The sequence below is a fragment of the Eublepharis macularius genome, chromosome 5 (genome assembly GCF_028583425.1).
Source record: "Eublepharis macularius isolate TG4126 chromosome 5, MPM_Emac_v1.0, whole genome shotgun sequence".
Lineage (NCBI taxonomy): Eukaryota > Metazoa > Chordata > Lepidosauria > Squamata > Eublepharidae > Eublepharis > Eublepharis macularius.
In genome coordinates this window covers 164,359,060-164,372,668 of record NC_072794.1, presented here as the reverse complement: position 1 = coordinate 164,372,668, position 13,609 = coordinate 164,359,060, and the positions used below count along the sequence as shown (strand labels likewise).

The 13,609-nt window shown below is 44.2% G+C and overlaps 1 protein-coding gene across 1 annotated transcript in view; it reads right to left on the bottom strand.

Moving 5' to 3' along the window:
• The window catches only part of ARFGAP1 (ADP ribosylation factor GTPase activating protein 1), a 33,389-nt gene that overhangs the window by 5,306 nt on the left and 14,474 nt on the right, over positions 1 to 13,609 (bottom strand). The window contains exons 7-11 of the mRNA XM_054980275.1: positions 12,965 to 13,061; positions 9,784 to 9,840; positions 9,092 to 9,124; positions 4,373 to 4,429; positions 1,336 to 1,395 (exon numbers count right to left, since the gene is read on the bottom strand). Coding sequence (XP_054836250.1) covers positions 1,336 to 1,395; positions 4,373 to 4,429; positions 9,092 to 9,124; positions 9,784 to 9,840; positions 12,965 to 13,061 — 304 coding nt within the window. The remainder of the gene's footprint in view (positions 1 to 1,335; positions 1,396 to 4,372; positions 4,430 to 9,091; positions 9,125 to 9,783; positions 9,841 to 12,964; positions 13,062 to 13,609) is intronic.

Genomic DNA, 13,609 nt, shown 5'->3' with positions numbered 1-13,609 from the left:
AAACAGAACTGCAGAACATGCATATCCATCTAACAGACAGAATCAAGGGAGTAAACGTTGTTCAGTTAATGATTTGAAAGCAAAAAACATCAAGTCTCCCTACTGCATTGTGAGCAATGCAATTTTGCATACATACATGCACTCTTTTTCAACCGAGGTGCCAAGATGAGTTTGTATGTTAGCAGTCAGGAATGAAATGGAGGTATTGCATGTCATGCCAAGCTTTAAAAGGACACACATCATGTTCCATGTGGTTGTCAGGGTTTTCTTGTTGCAAATTCTTGCACACATGCACAGGACTGTTTGCAACCTAGCCTATGATTAGATAAAGTCTCAAACATGTCTTCCTTTTTATGTCCACACCAGAAAGCACAGGAAGAATTTATTAAGAGTACAACTCTACAAACCAGGAGATGTGTGACCAGAAGCATGCCAGACCCTGTGCAAAGCTTTAAAAGGTCTTTGCTGAACAATTCAGCCTTAATGCTATCACAAGGAAGGTTAAGAAATGGCAAGCACTATGACCTGTAGAGGCGAAATACAACATGCACTTGGGAAAGGAGGAAAATAATGCTATGAAAATGATCTACTGCAAAATTCTCCATGACCTTTTATTATACATGTCTTTCTTAAAAAAAACCTTAAAAATAAAAGCACCCAAACAGAAAAGAGTATTTGAATTGAAGAGGGGGCAAAAGCACTTACCAGTTTGACCAAGCGATGGCAGCAAGAACAGGGGAGGAGAGCAAGAAGACACATATTAAGAAGGCCGAGAAGTGTTATTATCCCACTTAAGCCGTTTCCATTTTCCTTTGCAAGCTTCATGACCAATACATTTGGCTCACTGGATTGGGGTGTCCCGCAGTGCTTCAGAGTAGCCTTTAGTACAAGGGTATTAAAATGGCTTCTCTTCCTCCCAATTATTTGGGCAAACAATTTGAGATACCACAAAAGGCTATTTTACGGTAACACTTATTGTGTGCAATACCCAATTTTAGGCATCCCTTTATTAAGAGATGGATGGCCAAAAGTTTTGGACAAAGACCCAATTCACACATTACCTCAGTCTGCAATAGCTTACTCAGACATGGTGTAAGTACCAGCCATCACCACATGAGGGCATAGTGAAAACATATTTGCCATGCAAGACAGATGCAACCAAGTCGCTTCAGAAAGACTTCACAACTTCACGAGTAACATGTGAGTTGGGCTTCAAGGGAACAGACTGTTGCTTGCTGAGGCTACGAAGCCACATGGGATGCGGCTCTGTGTGACAAAGGAATATGGAGACTGGCTTAATAAATGGCCTCCTAGCTGACAGGTAGGCCACCATACCTTGGAAGCCAAATGTGAGACTCCCTGGGTGACTTCATCCATGATTTTCCCTTCCTTCACCTACGTGAAGCAAGATGTCCATAGTTAGGAGGATAACAAAATTATGCCAAAAACTTATGATAGATTGCTTGTGAGAAAAACTAGTTTCACTACAAGTAAACCCAAATCCTACTGATTCCTCGGATGAAAATGTTAAGAGGATAGATGTGGTGGTTCTAAAGGACTGACCTGCCTTTGGAAACTGCTGAAATGTAACGAATCTTCCCTAGGAAATACCAAGGGCTGTGGAGGAACATAGAAACTATGGAGAAACGAAACAAAGTCCTTTATAGCTATGTATAAGGAGTAGAGATGGGCATGAACCAAAATATGAACCAAAGTTTGTGACGAACTAGGTCGGTTCGTGGTTCACGAACTGACAGTTCGTTAGAGCCCGTTTCTGACGAACCACCACGAACTTTAGGCTGGTTCGTTTGGTTCGTTTTTTGGTTTGTCACTGCAGACAGCCTGGCGTCAATCAATCAGTTTCCTAGGCAACAGGGGATGGACTTCCTGCAGACCTTCTGCTGACCCAGAAGTGGCCTTCTGCTGACCTGGAAGTGATGATTTGCTGACCTGGGCGTGATGTTTTCATGAACCAAACAAACTGGTTCGCAAACTGGGGCAGGTTCATGGAAATTTGTGGTTTGTGAAATGCGACAATCCACAAACCGCACGGTTCTTTTTTTCCGCAGTTTGTGCCCATCTCTAATAAAGAGTGATTAAAGGAATAAGGCACTTTTAAAAAAAGGAAAGGTAGTTTTAAAAAATAAACACAAACCTACTCAGAATCACACACAAGATTCATTCCCTTTTCTAAAGCTAAGAATCTCACAGCATATCTAATTCAGAAGGGCACGAGCGACTCAGTAGAAACATTAATCCTCATACTCACAAAACAAAATGAATAATTATTTTATACCATACTCAGCAATGTGCTGTCCCCAGAAGACACATGCCATTGATCGCAAGGGGCTGAAAAGCCCAGTTACTTGTGGGAACACAGATAAAGAACTGCTCGCTTCAAAATGCTCCATGTCAGAACATTTTTATGTCAGCTCATCCAAGCCTCATCCTTTTCATTCACTGGAGAGTTCTGATGCAAGAGCATTTTCAAACAATCCCTCACGTGCATTCCAAGGTTTTATATACACCCAAGAGGGCTGTACCACAAATCTGCATCAGCTCTTGTGCTGCTCTCCTGCCACTGAGCTTGCCTCTGTGCACTTCGAGCCACTTTGCGCCGTTGTGCTCTTGCTTGCTGCTGCTGCCTTTCTCCATGAGGCAAGGGCTACAGACTCCCTCCAATCCTGCCTCCACCCCTGCCCAGCCACCTTTTTAACTCCACAGCTTATCTGGTAAGCCTCACCCCACCGCCCAGCCCCTGGATAGTTCTCCCCACAGAGAATAATGGCAAGATAAATCGGGGAGTCTCTAATTCTACCAAACTGGATTAGAGAATCTGACCCAGATTTCAGGGACACTGAATTTTTCATGGTATCCCTGATACCTGGATCCAGAGACTCAGCTGAATTTTTTTGGTGCACATCCTAGTTTTAGAGTATTGTAGATAGGTTTGCCCAAGGCCAGAGTAACATTTAAAAAGTCTTTGGGGACATGATGTGTAGTTAAGACTACTGATACCTTGCAAAAGTATTCTCCCCCAAAATACAGGTTTTGTTCTAATGTACAGCAATTGGGATATCATCTTTATTGGGGCAGATTCAAAGTAAAATGGTTCCTTTTAGATACTCAAATTAAGTTCATTGCATTACAGCCGGACATTGTGCACGCACCCTTTACTACAAGCTGTCCAAGAGCCCACCTCTGAGAACAGAGTGATGTAAAGGCAGGGTCTTTGCAGCAGTTGTCGAAGACCTACGGAATAGTCTCCCCAGTTGATGTACACCAGTGTTCAATGGTGCAGGTACACTCTTTACTGCACTAAGCTTGTAAGGGAATTTTCTGGTAATGTCTTTCAGCTTTAACTTTTTTCCCCTCTGACTTTAACGACTTCCAACAAGCTACCTGAATACTGGCCAGTACTTCAGCTACAGCCTAGAAATGTGATGGGCTTGCACTTTTAGCAGAACAGACGTTGGCTGGCAAAAGAGTTTGATGCAAGGGATTTGATCTCATCTAAATGCCGTGCATGGAAGCACTTGGGCAAAATCAGCAGCTGCCTGTACATGGGAATTCTCTGTGGTGGCCCCCTTTTATGAAATGTCTACCTGAAGAGGTTAGGAAAGCTCCCACTCTCCTGGATTTCTGTAAATGATGCAAAGCTGAATTATTCAAGAGAGCTTTTTACTCCGATAGGAGGCTGTATCTGAAAGAGTTCCATCAGGAGGGACTACAGACTATACTACTGTTGCTCTAAGTATGACAGACCATAGGTTCTACCACTATACTGCTATAAGCATTTCTTCAACTCCGTACTGGATTTCTGCTGTTTTCAAATATTTGCAAATTTGCATGTATATGCACTGTTACCTGTTTACTGAAATCTCTTTGAAACTGATCGACTCACACTGTATAATCCACCTTCAGTGTCAGAGAGAAAGGTGGACTATAAATAATGTTAACAAATAAATAAACATTTCCGCCTCTTGTCCTCCCAAAGCAGTCCAAAATGGCCCCTGAAATGCTGCTTCTGGGGGAATGGGTGTTTCCCTGGGGCAACACCGGGGGGGGGGGTTGCCTTCCCTCTTGCACATGTGGACCTTTTCTACAGGATCCAACCTGAACTACCTACAACAGGGAAGAGAAGAAAGGAGTTTCACACTGATATGAATCCACTAGTCAAATGTCTGCCTGTAGGTCTCCTGCAGTACAATGCCAGGACACAGCTGTAACACACACAAGCTGAAAGTATTTTTGACACCATCCTGGAGAGGAGCTATACTGACAACCACATGCGCACAGAATTCACAATGGAGACGCTCATGTGGGTAAGCGTATTCAAAATCCATAATAATTTACATGTTTCCAAAGTTACCTTTTCCTGTGCAGGTTTGAGAACATTTTCACTTAAACTCTGACCTAACTCTGAAGCCTAGTTAAAAGCAAAACAAAAACACAAAAAAAGGTCAGTTATATTTTTCTTTATAGGATACAGCTAACATGTATTGCCGCAGGAAGTAGCCAAAATACTTGAGTGGGTGGGGAGAGATGAGGCAAGGCAGGACAGAAAAGCCTAAAGCTTTGCCTTGGACAAGCGACAGAGTGAGCTTAAAGCGCAGAAAATGCAAAGTGACGAAGAAAAATAAAAAGACATCAAGATACAAGGCACCAGGTCTGTTCAGTAACCCTGAACTGACCTTTCCAGCAATCCCCTGAAACTAGTAATAAACGGGAAGGAAGGGTCCTTTCTGCTAAATCACAGATGTAAGGACTTCCACCTATATGGCTGGGCTGTTCTCATGCAATTACTCTCAAGAGAGGATACCCGGCTGACGCTAAGTGTGAGCACACTGTAACGCCCAAACCACATGAGTGGAAGCTTTCCTTAACAGAGGGGTACAGGAGACCCCCCTCCCCCAAAGTGCTCCGGCAGCAACAACCACACTCACGGCTAACATGGTTTTTTTCTTTGGGAAAGAAGGAGCTTTGTTCTGATTCCACATAATATGCTTCTAGTGCATAGCAAGCAATGCCAAGTTGAGGAGACGTGCCAGAGTAACTCTCGCATCAAAGAACAATTTTACAGCTTACGATTCACGGTTTGCTGAGATGCACAAGCGCACTCGAAGAACGATGGGCACATTGTCTAGGAAGAGACGCAGAAGGGCTTCTGTACTAGAGTCAAGGATCGCAGTGTTGCAAAAAATGAAGTGTCACACAACAAATCTGACAGAACAAACTTAATCGCTAGCAATCATCTTGTGATTTATATTCCCATCTCTCAAAAGTGCCCTTTGCGTTTTTTCTGTTTCTCTGGGCCAGTAAGAACTGCTGCAGCTAGGGTCATGATCTCAGGAGGCACAAATCTGTGCTAAGTATTACTTTTTTTTAAAGGGGGGGGGGGGACTGTTTAAAGAAATGAATGGAGGAAAGACAAGGGCTCTTCTTTTGAACAGTCTCTTGCTGGAAGCGTTTGCCTGCAGGCATCGGCTGTCCCTTCAACCGCTACCCAAATTAGAAACATACTTCTTAATATTAATCTTTCATTTGTTGCCAGTATTTTCAGAAAATCCTCCTCTCAAGAGTTGCGTGCATTTCGGGTCTAGATGAGATAGTTTGGAGGAGGAAGAGAGGCACTGAGTAATTCACTCTAATCTTGTGCTGAACGATCTGTTTCAAATATTTTAAACACTTCTATTCCTAAGAGTGATGGAGATAGGGCAAAAAAAAAAGGCACAAGATGCTTTGTTGTATCCAGGTTAAATTTTCTGTTAACACAAAGGACTTCTGCCTGCAGAATGGACAGAGGTCCTACCTCCTCTCTTCTGTTATATCCCAGTGAAATTCATAAAATGCTGCTCTTAAAGGTAAAAAAAGGTCAAGGTAGTCCAGTGTGCAAGCACCGAGTCATTACTGACCCATGGGGGATATCACATCATGACGTTTTCTTGGCAGATTTCTTGTTACGGGGTGGTTTGCCATTGCCTTCCCCAGTCAGCTACACTTTACCCCCAGGAAACTGGGTACTCATTTTACCGACCTCAGAAGGATGGAAGGCTGAGTCAACCTTGAGTCGGTTACCTGAACCCGGCTTCCGCCAGGATTGAACTCAGGTCATGAGCAGAGCTTGGGCTGCAGTACTGCTGCTTACCACTCTGCAGCACGGGGCTCTTAGAATCATAGGGATGGAAGGGACCTCTAGGGTCATCTAGTCCAACCTCCTGCACAATGCAGGACATTCGCAACTACCTCCCCTCCTCACACCCCCAGTGACCCCCACTCCATGCCCAGAAGCGGGCAAAACACCGGCACGATCCCTAACCAAACTGGCCTGGGGAAACTTGCTACCTGACCCCAAGGTGGTGATTGGCCTTACCCTGGGCATGTAAGAAGGGGCCACAAGAACTAAGCACTGATGTAACCCCTTCTTGGGGGATAGGGGTCCCTCAAGAAGAGCATGAAGGGCAAATCAGAATGTGCAGAAGGGAGGACAAATTCTGCACAAGTTTATCAATAAATCAAATGCACAACTTTGCTACAGTAAGTATCTGCATAATTTATGGAATACCAAGCAGAATAAGTTATGCAATTTCCTGATTGTGTTTTGATTTCCAGCAGACACTGACCACCACTGTGCATACACCAATTTGGTGTAGTGGTTAAGAGCGCAGGACTCTAATCTGGAGAGCCGGGTCTGATTCCCCTCTCCTCCACTTGAAGCCAGCGGGGTGACCTTGGGCTAGTCACATCTCTCTGGAGCTCTCTCAGCCCCACCCACCTCACAGGGTGTTTGTTGTGGGGATAATAATGGCATACTTTGTAAACCGCTCTGAGTGGGCATTAAGTTGTCCTGAAGGGCGGTATATAAAATGAATGTTGTTGTTATTATTGTTATTATTATAATAAAGGAGGGCACTGAAATCGGGCAGATCTGCGATTCGTTACTGCAAACCCTTCTCCTTTTAACGAAGGCTTCTGTGAAACATTTCTCACTGGCCCTGATTTTGAAATGCTTCCCTAAGGTAGTTCTGAGCATATCTCGTTCTTGAGGCCCATACAACTCCCACGGCCAATGAAGTCCTTGACATTAACGTTTACGAAGTAGCAAAGGGGTTGGAATATACATTTAGTGCAGCCTATTCCAAATAAGCTGAAGGAGACACTACAGAAAGATGCAGACGACACTGTTCAACAAAAATGACTTGATTCAAAGGGGGTGGGGGAAATAAGTTTAAAAAAGGAAACAGCTGGCAGCAAAACGTACAAATTCAGCACAGTAATAAAAGCACCCATGCATGAGAATAGAGGGGAGGGCTTTACCGACTCTGCCTGCTGCTTGTGGCCCCAAAACTTTACACCAGGTAGCACGAGAGAAGACAGCAAGGGAGGTAGAAGAAGCAGCTTTTAGCAAAAGATCCGAAGCACTTTTCGAAGCAAAAAAGCATAATCTGTCACCCCCAAACCTGCGCCATACCGACCAGTGAAATGCTGGGCCCCATTTAACATGTCAGACTGAAGTATTGATTTTTTTAAAAAAAATCATATCCATGTCCAAGAGTTAAACTGGAGATTACGCATGAAGAAAAATGCAGCATCTCCCATGGCTCGTGGTGGAACTTTGCCATCATGTAATGGTGTCCCCAGACAGAGATACTGCTAAGGTGACTTGTCAATAGGGCAGGCTAGTTCACACCAGTTTAGTGCTCTGACCAAATATGCTTGTCACATGATGGCATGACAGTCGAGGCTTTAAATATGAAACCCTAGACACCTAGGAAACGGAGGCAGCAAAGGACAATCCATAAAACACCAAACCCTATTCTACCTCATGGTTGAGTATCTACAGGCTTTACATTAAGACTGAGGCAACATTCCTGCCAAGGAACATATACTTCGGTTTGCCTTTGAGGGTGTGCAAAACATGAGCGACAATTTTAATGAGGCCAAGAGCAATTATTCTTGTTGGGCACTAACAGCTGCATGCCCTCCAAGCTAAATGCTAAATGCAGGTCGCAAAGAATTCCGAACTTGAAATACGTGCATCCAGCTCCTTCGTACCACCTAAGTATTTAGCTTTTGATCCCTGTTGGGGAGTCTCCTATTCTGAAGGCTGGTTCGCCCTAGCTTGAGACCCCTGCACCTCAGGACAGCTGCTTAGTTCCTAACCAAGAGGTGCTCACATGAAGATGGTATGAACCAGCTCTTCCATATGGATACTGCATAACTGTGCAACCGGAGAGATCCTGAAGCCACCAGGATCACAAGAATTGCAGGGGAAGCATGAAGAGCACCCCACATTTCCGACAAATGGTGCTACCATGTGAGCAGCCCCCCACCCCCCAAGCTGGGAACTCAGTGGCAGAGATGTGCTTCCGATATGGCCTATGCAAACAATGCATGTGATTCAGGTTTGCAAGCCGTTGCTTAATATAAGCATGGAAAAGAATTACTTTGGATTTGTGAGCACATTCATTTCACCCAGAGGTAGCTGCAGTCCCTTCCTATAACACACTAGTGGCAGGCTACTGTTATTCTTTTGACAGATGTGATAGAGCTTTAATGAATCACTTTGAGCCAGTCCTTCAGGAGAAAAGCCTGAATTCAAACACGCCTGGGACAAGATGCAAAATATACATTTGCTTCAAAACCAGACACATCATTATCCAAATTAACTATTCAAGCTGAATGTCTGATGGCACCTTCTCAGTTCAAACAGGCAATTAAGTGTTCAGGAAAGGTATTACGGATTGTACAATCTAGTGAGACTTTGATAAGCTCCTCCAAGTGCGAAGGCAACTGCTTTATAGTTTCAGAGTGGATTCTGACCATAATGTTATAGATGTTCTATAGCATGGAAGCCAGTTGGATCTCTCTTTGTCATCCAGTTATTTTTCAAAATATACCCGACCTGCTTCCTAACATGGTTTGATCACAGCAACCCTGAGACTGAAACCTAACATGCAATTTCTCAAAAAGTAGCTGGGAGTGCGCAAGTATTCCAGAAGAAGACGCACTGCCAAGGGGGGAAAAATGCACCAGTGAAGGTTTTTAAGCTTTGTGTTAAACATGAGACTCAACAGCATCCAATATTCACCTTCTGACTTGCTTGAGATCCAAATTTGGTAGCCTGTCAACAGAAAAAAAAAGTTTTTCTTTTCAGCCTCGTTTTCTCTACAGTGATTTAAAAGCATGCTTTTGCAGCTTCTAACATCTGCAGGACAGAGTGTGTTGTATGTAACTCCTGCCTGCCCTGGCTATTTTAACAAGCAAAAAGCTCACTAACATCAGAACTGTGCACTTTGTGAAGCGCAACCTTTACCGATTAAGAAGCCAGGCAGATGAAACGGCATTTTTAATGGTACGCTGTTCTTAGCGCTGCGATCGTTCTCTGCAACCGAGACATAACTTTTATCAAAAGATGACACTACAACAGTCATTTTCAAGATATGTTCCTTGGAACCCACAGGATCCCCAGAATCTTGTCACAGACGTCTCAGTGAGAAGATCCATGATGGTGAAAGCTTCCCTAAAAGAACCGATCCTCCCCTGAAATGCACAGCGGCAGTGGGTGTGTTCTGTGAAGCTCAGTCAGTTCATGTGGGCTGATGGTAATGTGTCCTCCGAGCCCCATCTGAGCCAAAGGTATACCAGAGAATGGGTTTGCAATCCATACTGACTGCCAAGTTGATACAGAAAGATTTCCCTGAAACCAGAAAGTTTGAAAGCCTCTGCTACAGAATATTTCAAGACAACCGTGGCATTCAGATACCGATTCGTTTTACTTACACCCTCTTTAGCTGCCGAAGCAAACTTGCTGGCTCCAGACGTAAAACTGCTCCATCCCTGAAAGAAAGGCAGTGACTAAGCCTGCAGAATTCTTGACAAACATCTGCTCCTTTCAATAATAAAAGCTAAAAGCTAAGAGAAACCTATTCCTCTCCATGCCCAAGTTTTGATATAACCGAGTTTGTTTTGAAAGCTCACCATTCAAATCTGCAAATGGCTCATGGTCAGAGCAGCTACTTGGCATGCAGAAGGTCCCAGCTTCAATCCTTGGCATCTCCAGGTAAAAGGATCAGGTGGAAAGACCCTGGAGAGCTACTGCCAGTCTGAGTAGGCAACACTGACTTTGACAGACCAATGCTGTGACTCAGCGGAAGGCACCCCCACGTTCAATAAATACAGCCACTGAAGATGCCCATTGTGGGAACCATGAGAAAACACAGGAGGTAGAGTGGAAGAAAAGGAAAAGTTAATATGGGCTTCTTTGACCTTCCCAGGACTTAAAATGGCCTTCAGCTCTTCTCACCAACCCCAAAAAGTTTTTACTGACGGTGCACACCAAAGCCTGTTCTGTGCCCAAAGGAAACAGGTACTTGGGCTTTTGCTTTTCCTCAGCTAGAAGGGATCAGTTTAGGGTAAAGATATTCCTCGCCAATCACCTCCTTCCTAACCAGAACTCTTCAGGCAAGCAGACTGGAGGGGAGCCAGAATCATTTTAGAGTTCCAGTCCAGAAACCCTTTTAATTTAATTAAGTTAATTCTAAAAATTATTTGGAAAGCAGATGAACATTGACTGAATTGCTCGATGCCACTGTGAAAATGAGGGTTCCAAAAGAGGAAAGGGAGAAAAAAAAATCTAAGTTGCTTGATTTTTATAGCTGCAGTTGTGGATAAGAAGATACTGATATAGTTTGATCTTCTTATATCTGCCCTTGTAGCCAAAGGAAAAAAGTGAGAGGGAATACAAGCAGGGCTTTTTTTCAGCTGGAACACGGGGGAACGGAGTTCCAGAACCTCTTGAAAATGGTCACATGGCTGGTGGCCCCGCCCCGTGCCACTCAGCGGCACGGAGGGCAATCTCAACTCCCCTCTGTCTGGAGATCAGGGGGTGGGGCCACCAGCCATGTGACCATTTTCTCCGAGGGCAACCCACTGAGTTCCACCATGTCTTTTCCCAGAAAAAAAGTCCTGAATACAAGCATGAACAGCTTCCTCAGTGAACAACTAACGTGGCTGCCCCATTGTTTGGTAGGCGGTTCCCTAAATTTTCACTGTGATATTCCTGTCCCTGTAGCTACTATCAGATCTTGCTTATTCAGAATATTTCTATCTTGCCTTTCTACTCTTTCAAAAACATTCAAGGTGGTTTATACTTGCAAAAAACAAGATACAAGCAACCTAAAACATATTTACATTAAAGGAAGCGGGGGGGAATCAGTCACTGCACATAATGAAATAGCTTTTTAAGATTCTATAAAAACAGGTGTGATTTTGTTGGTAGGAAGTGAGAAAGAATGGGGCTAACCATTTCAAGGAGCAACACTGGAAAAAGCCCTGGCAAGCACACCCAGCCTTCCATTTGACAATGTAGGCTTCAGTAAGAGGGCACTATTTGTAGATATCAGGTTCTGGACAGGAATATTCGGGTGGATGAGCTCATTCAAGTACTTTGGAGTAGAGCTGGAGGACTTCAACGAGTAAAACTTGCACTTTGAACTGGGCCCTGAAATAAACTGGAAGGCAATGCTGGTGATAGAGCACAGAACAAGTATGCCCGCTGCGCCAGCTTACAGTCCTGCCAACATCCCTAACTGCTGTTTTTTGCATCATCTAAGGTTTCAGGTCCCTTTTCAAAGACAGCTCTCAATTGAGCACAACTGAACAGTGACCTGGGATGGCTGTGATCAGAGCATGAATAACTATGGCCAAATCTCTTTTTCCGAGGAAGGGCTATAGTTGGCACACTAACCAACATAGGCTAAAGGTGTCCTTAAGAGGGACCGCAACCACCATCCAGAATAGGCTGTTCACAGAATCCCTGACGGGATGCATTATGGACAGGCAGCACCTCAGCCTTCCCTGGAATGAGCTTTAGTTAGGTGGCCCTTATCCGGCTCATGTCTACCTCCCCAGGTCAGCTACAGACGCGCCTGATTATGCTGACAAGGGCAAAGAGTTGGATGTGATTCGCATTTTGATGGCCCTTCTCTCCAGACCGCCCTAGTGGGCACAGCCTCCCGACTCACCCATAGGTGCTCTGACCAGATTCCAAGGCTTGCATAAGCCTCTGGAGGGAGCTGCTACAGAGCAGAAAAAACAACCCCATAACTCCCCCAATATAAGTTATCACAAATCCACATGAGCAACTAAAAGTCCTACATGTACTCGCCTAATAGTTGGATTCCATTTCGGCCAGGACTTGTAGACGCACCAGCTTGGGGGGGTGGGCTAGGGAAACGATTAGCATAGAAGGACACAATATAACCCTCCCTCAATCAGCACAAGCAGCGTTGTGATTATAGAGCATTGTGCTGCAAGAAAGCAAATCTAGTAGGTAGTTCTACTGGCCTCTGATGCAAAGGAGGAGGAATGCATTTCTTTACCTTTAAGGTTGTATAAATGGAAACACATCATTAAAGATACTCACTGCCAAATTCTAGAAGGGTAGCACTGTCAATCTGTGGCAGCAAAAGTAGGTGGGAGTCATGCGGCACCTTAAAAACTAACAAGTTTTTATTCCAGCACGAGGGACTGCGGCCCACACGTGTAGCGGGTCCTCCCAACCAAGAGACACAACATTATATAAAGTGATGAAAAAATGTTGCGAACAGCAAGCTCAAAAGGTGATGAGATGCAAGGGAAATGTAATTATGCACATTCAAATGTAAATCAAGTACCACCAAGACCTTCCATAATACAGTGATTGGTGATGAGATAGTCTCTCATTTGGCTAAGCTGATTAATAGCCGTAATGGCTGACAAATCCTATTGAATGGTTCTGTTTTTCAATGCTGAGCACTTAAGTCAGCCTAGAACTCCACTGAATCCCTTCTCTGATTTTCAGTTTGCATTTCAAGTATCAGGTGATACTAGGATCTCTGACTACATCATTTTAAGAAGATTTCTGTATTTACTAATAACAGAAAGGTGTGCTCTGGAATGCGTAAGGAAAATGTGTGCTTACTGAATACAATGAGGACATGGCGTTATTGAGAAAGTCATCTTCCTTTTTCGGAGGCGTAACTGTGTTCCCAAACCCCACGTAACGATTTTCTTGACCACTGGAACAAGGCATATGAGAAAAATGAACAAGAGAGATTTGTAATTAAAAGACACTTCCATTCACAGCATACTATAAAACAAATGAAACCAGTACCTTACATTTTAGATATTGTAGAGGGACATCCAAAATCAGGGCTCCACTGTGCCTGCTGCTCTCCCAAAAAAGGGGGCTCTTGTACCTTCTCCTCATGGCATTCTAAATTACCAATGAGTAAGGGGAAAGCAGAACCAATGCACAACCGATGGGCCAGGTAAGGCTCACACATTTGGCCCAACGGCCATATTTACCAGTAAGATGGATCCAACTGAGCAGACTAGAGTGCCAGTGGAGTTGCAAGAAGGAAATCGGAGAATTTAAGATGGCTGTCTTACCAGAAGGAAGGCAGACTGGGATGGCTGATTAAGGCAGAAGGTGCAATGGAAACAGTATTCTGACCAATGGGACAGGGCCAAGGCATCCAAGTACCCGAGGCAGACGAAGGCCCTGGTGCCTGAAACCTCCATTAACTTGGAGAAGACGAGTTGCACTGGAGAGACATGAACTCCA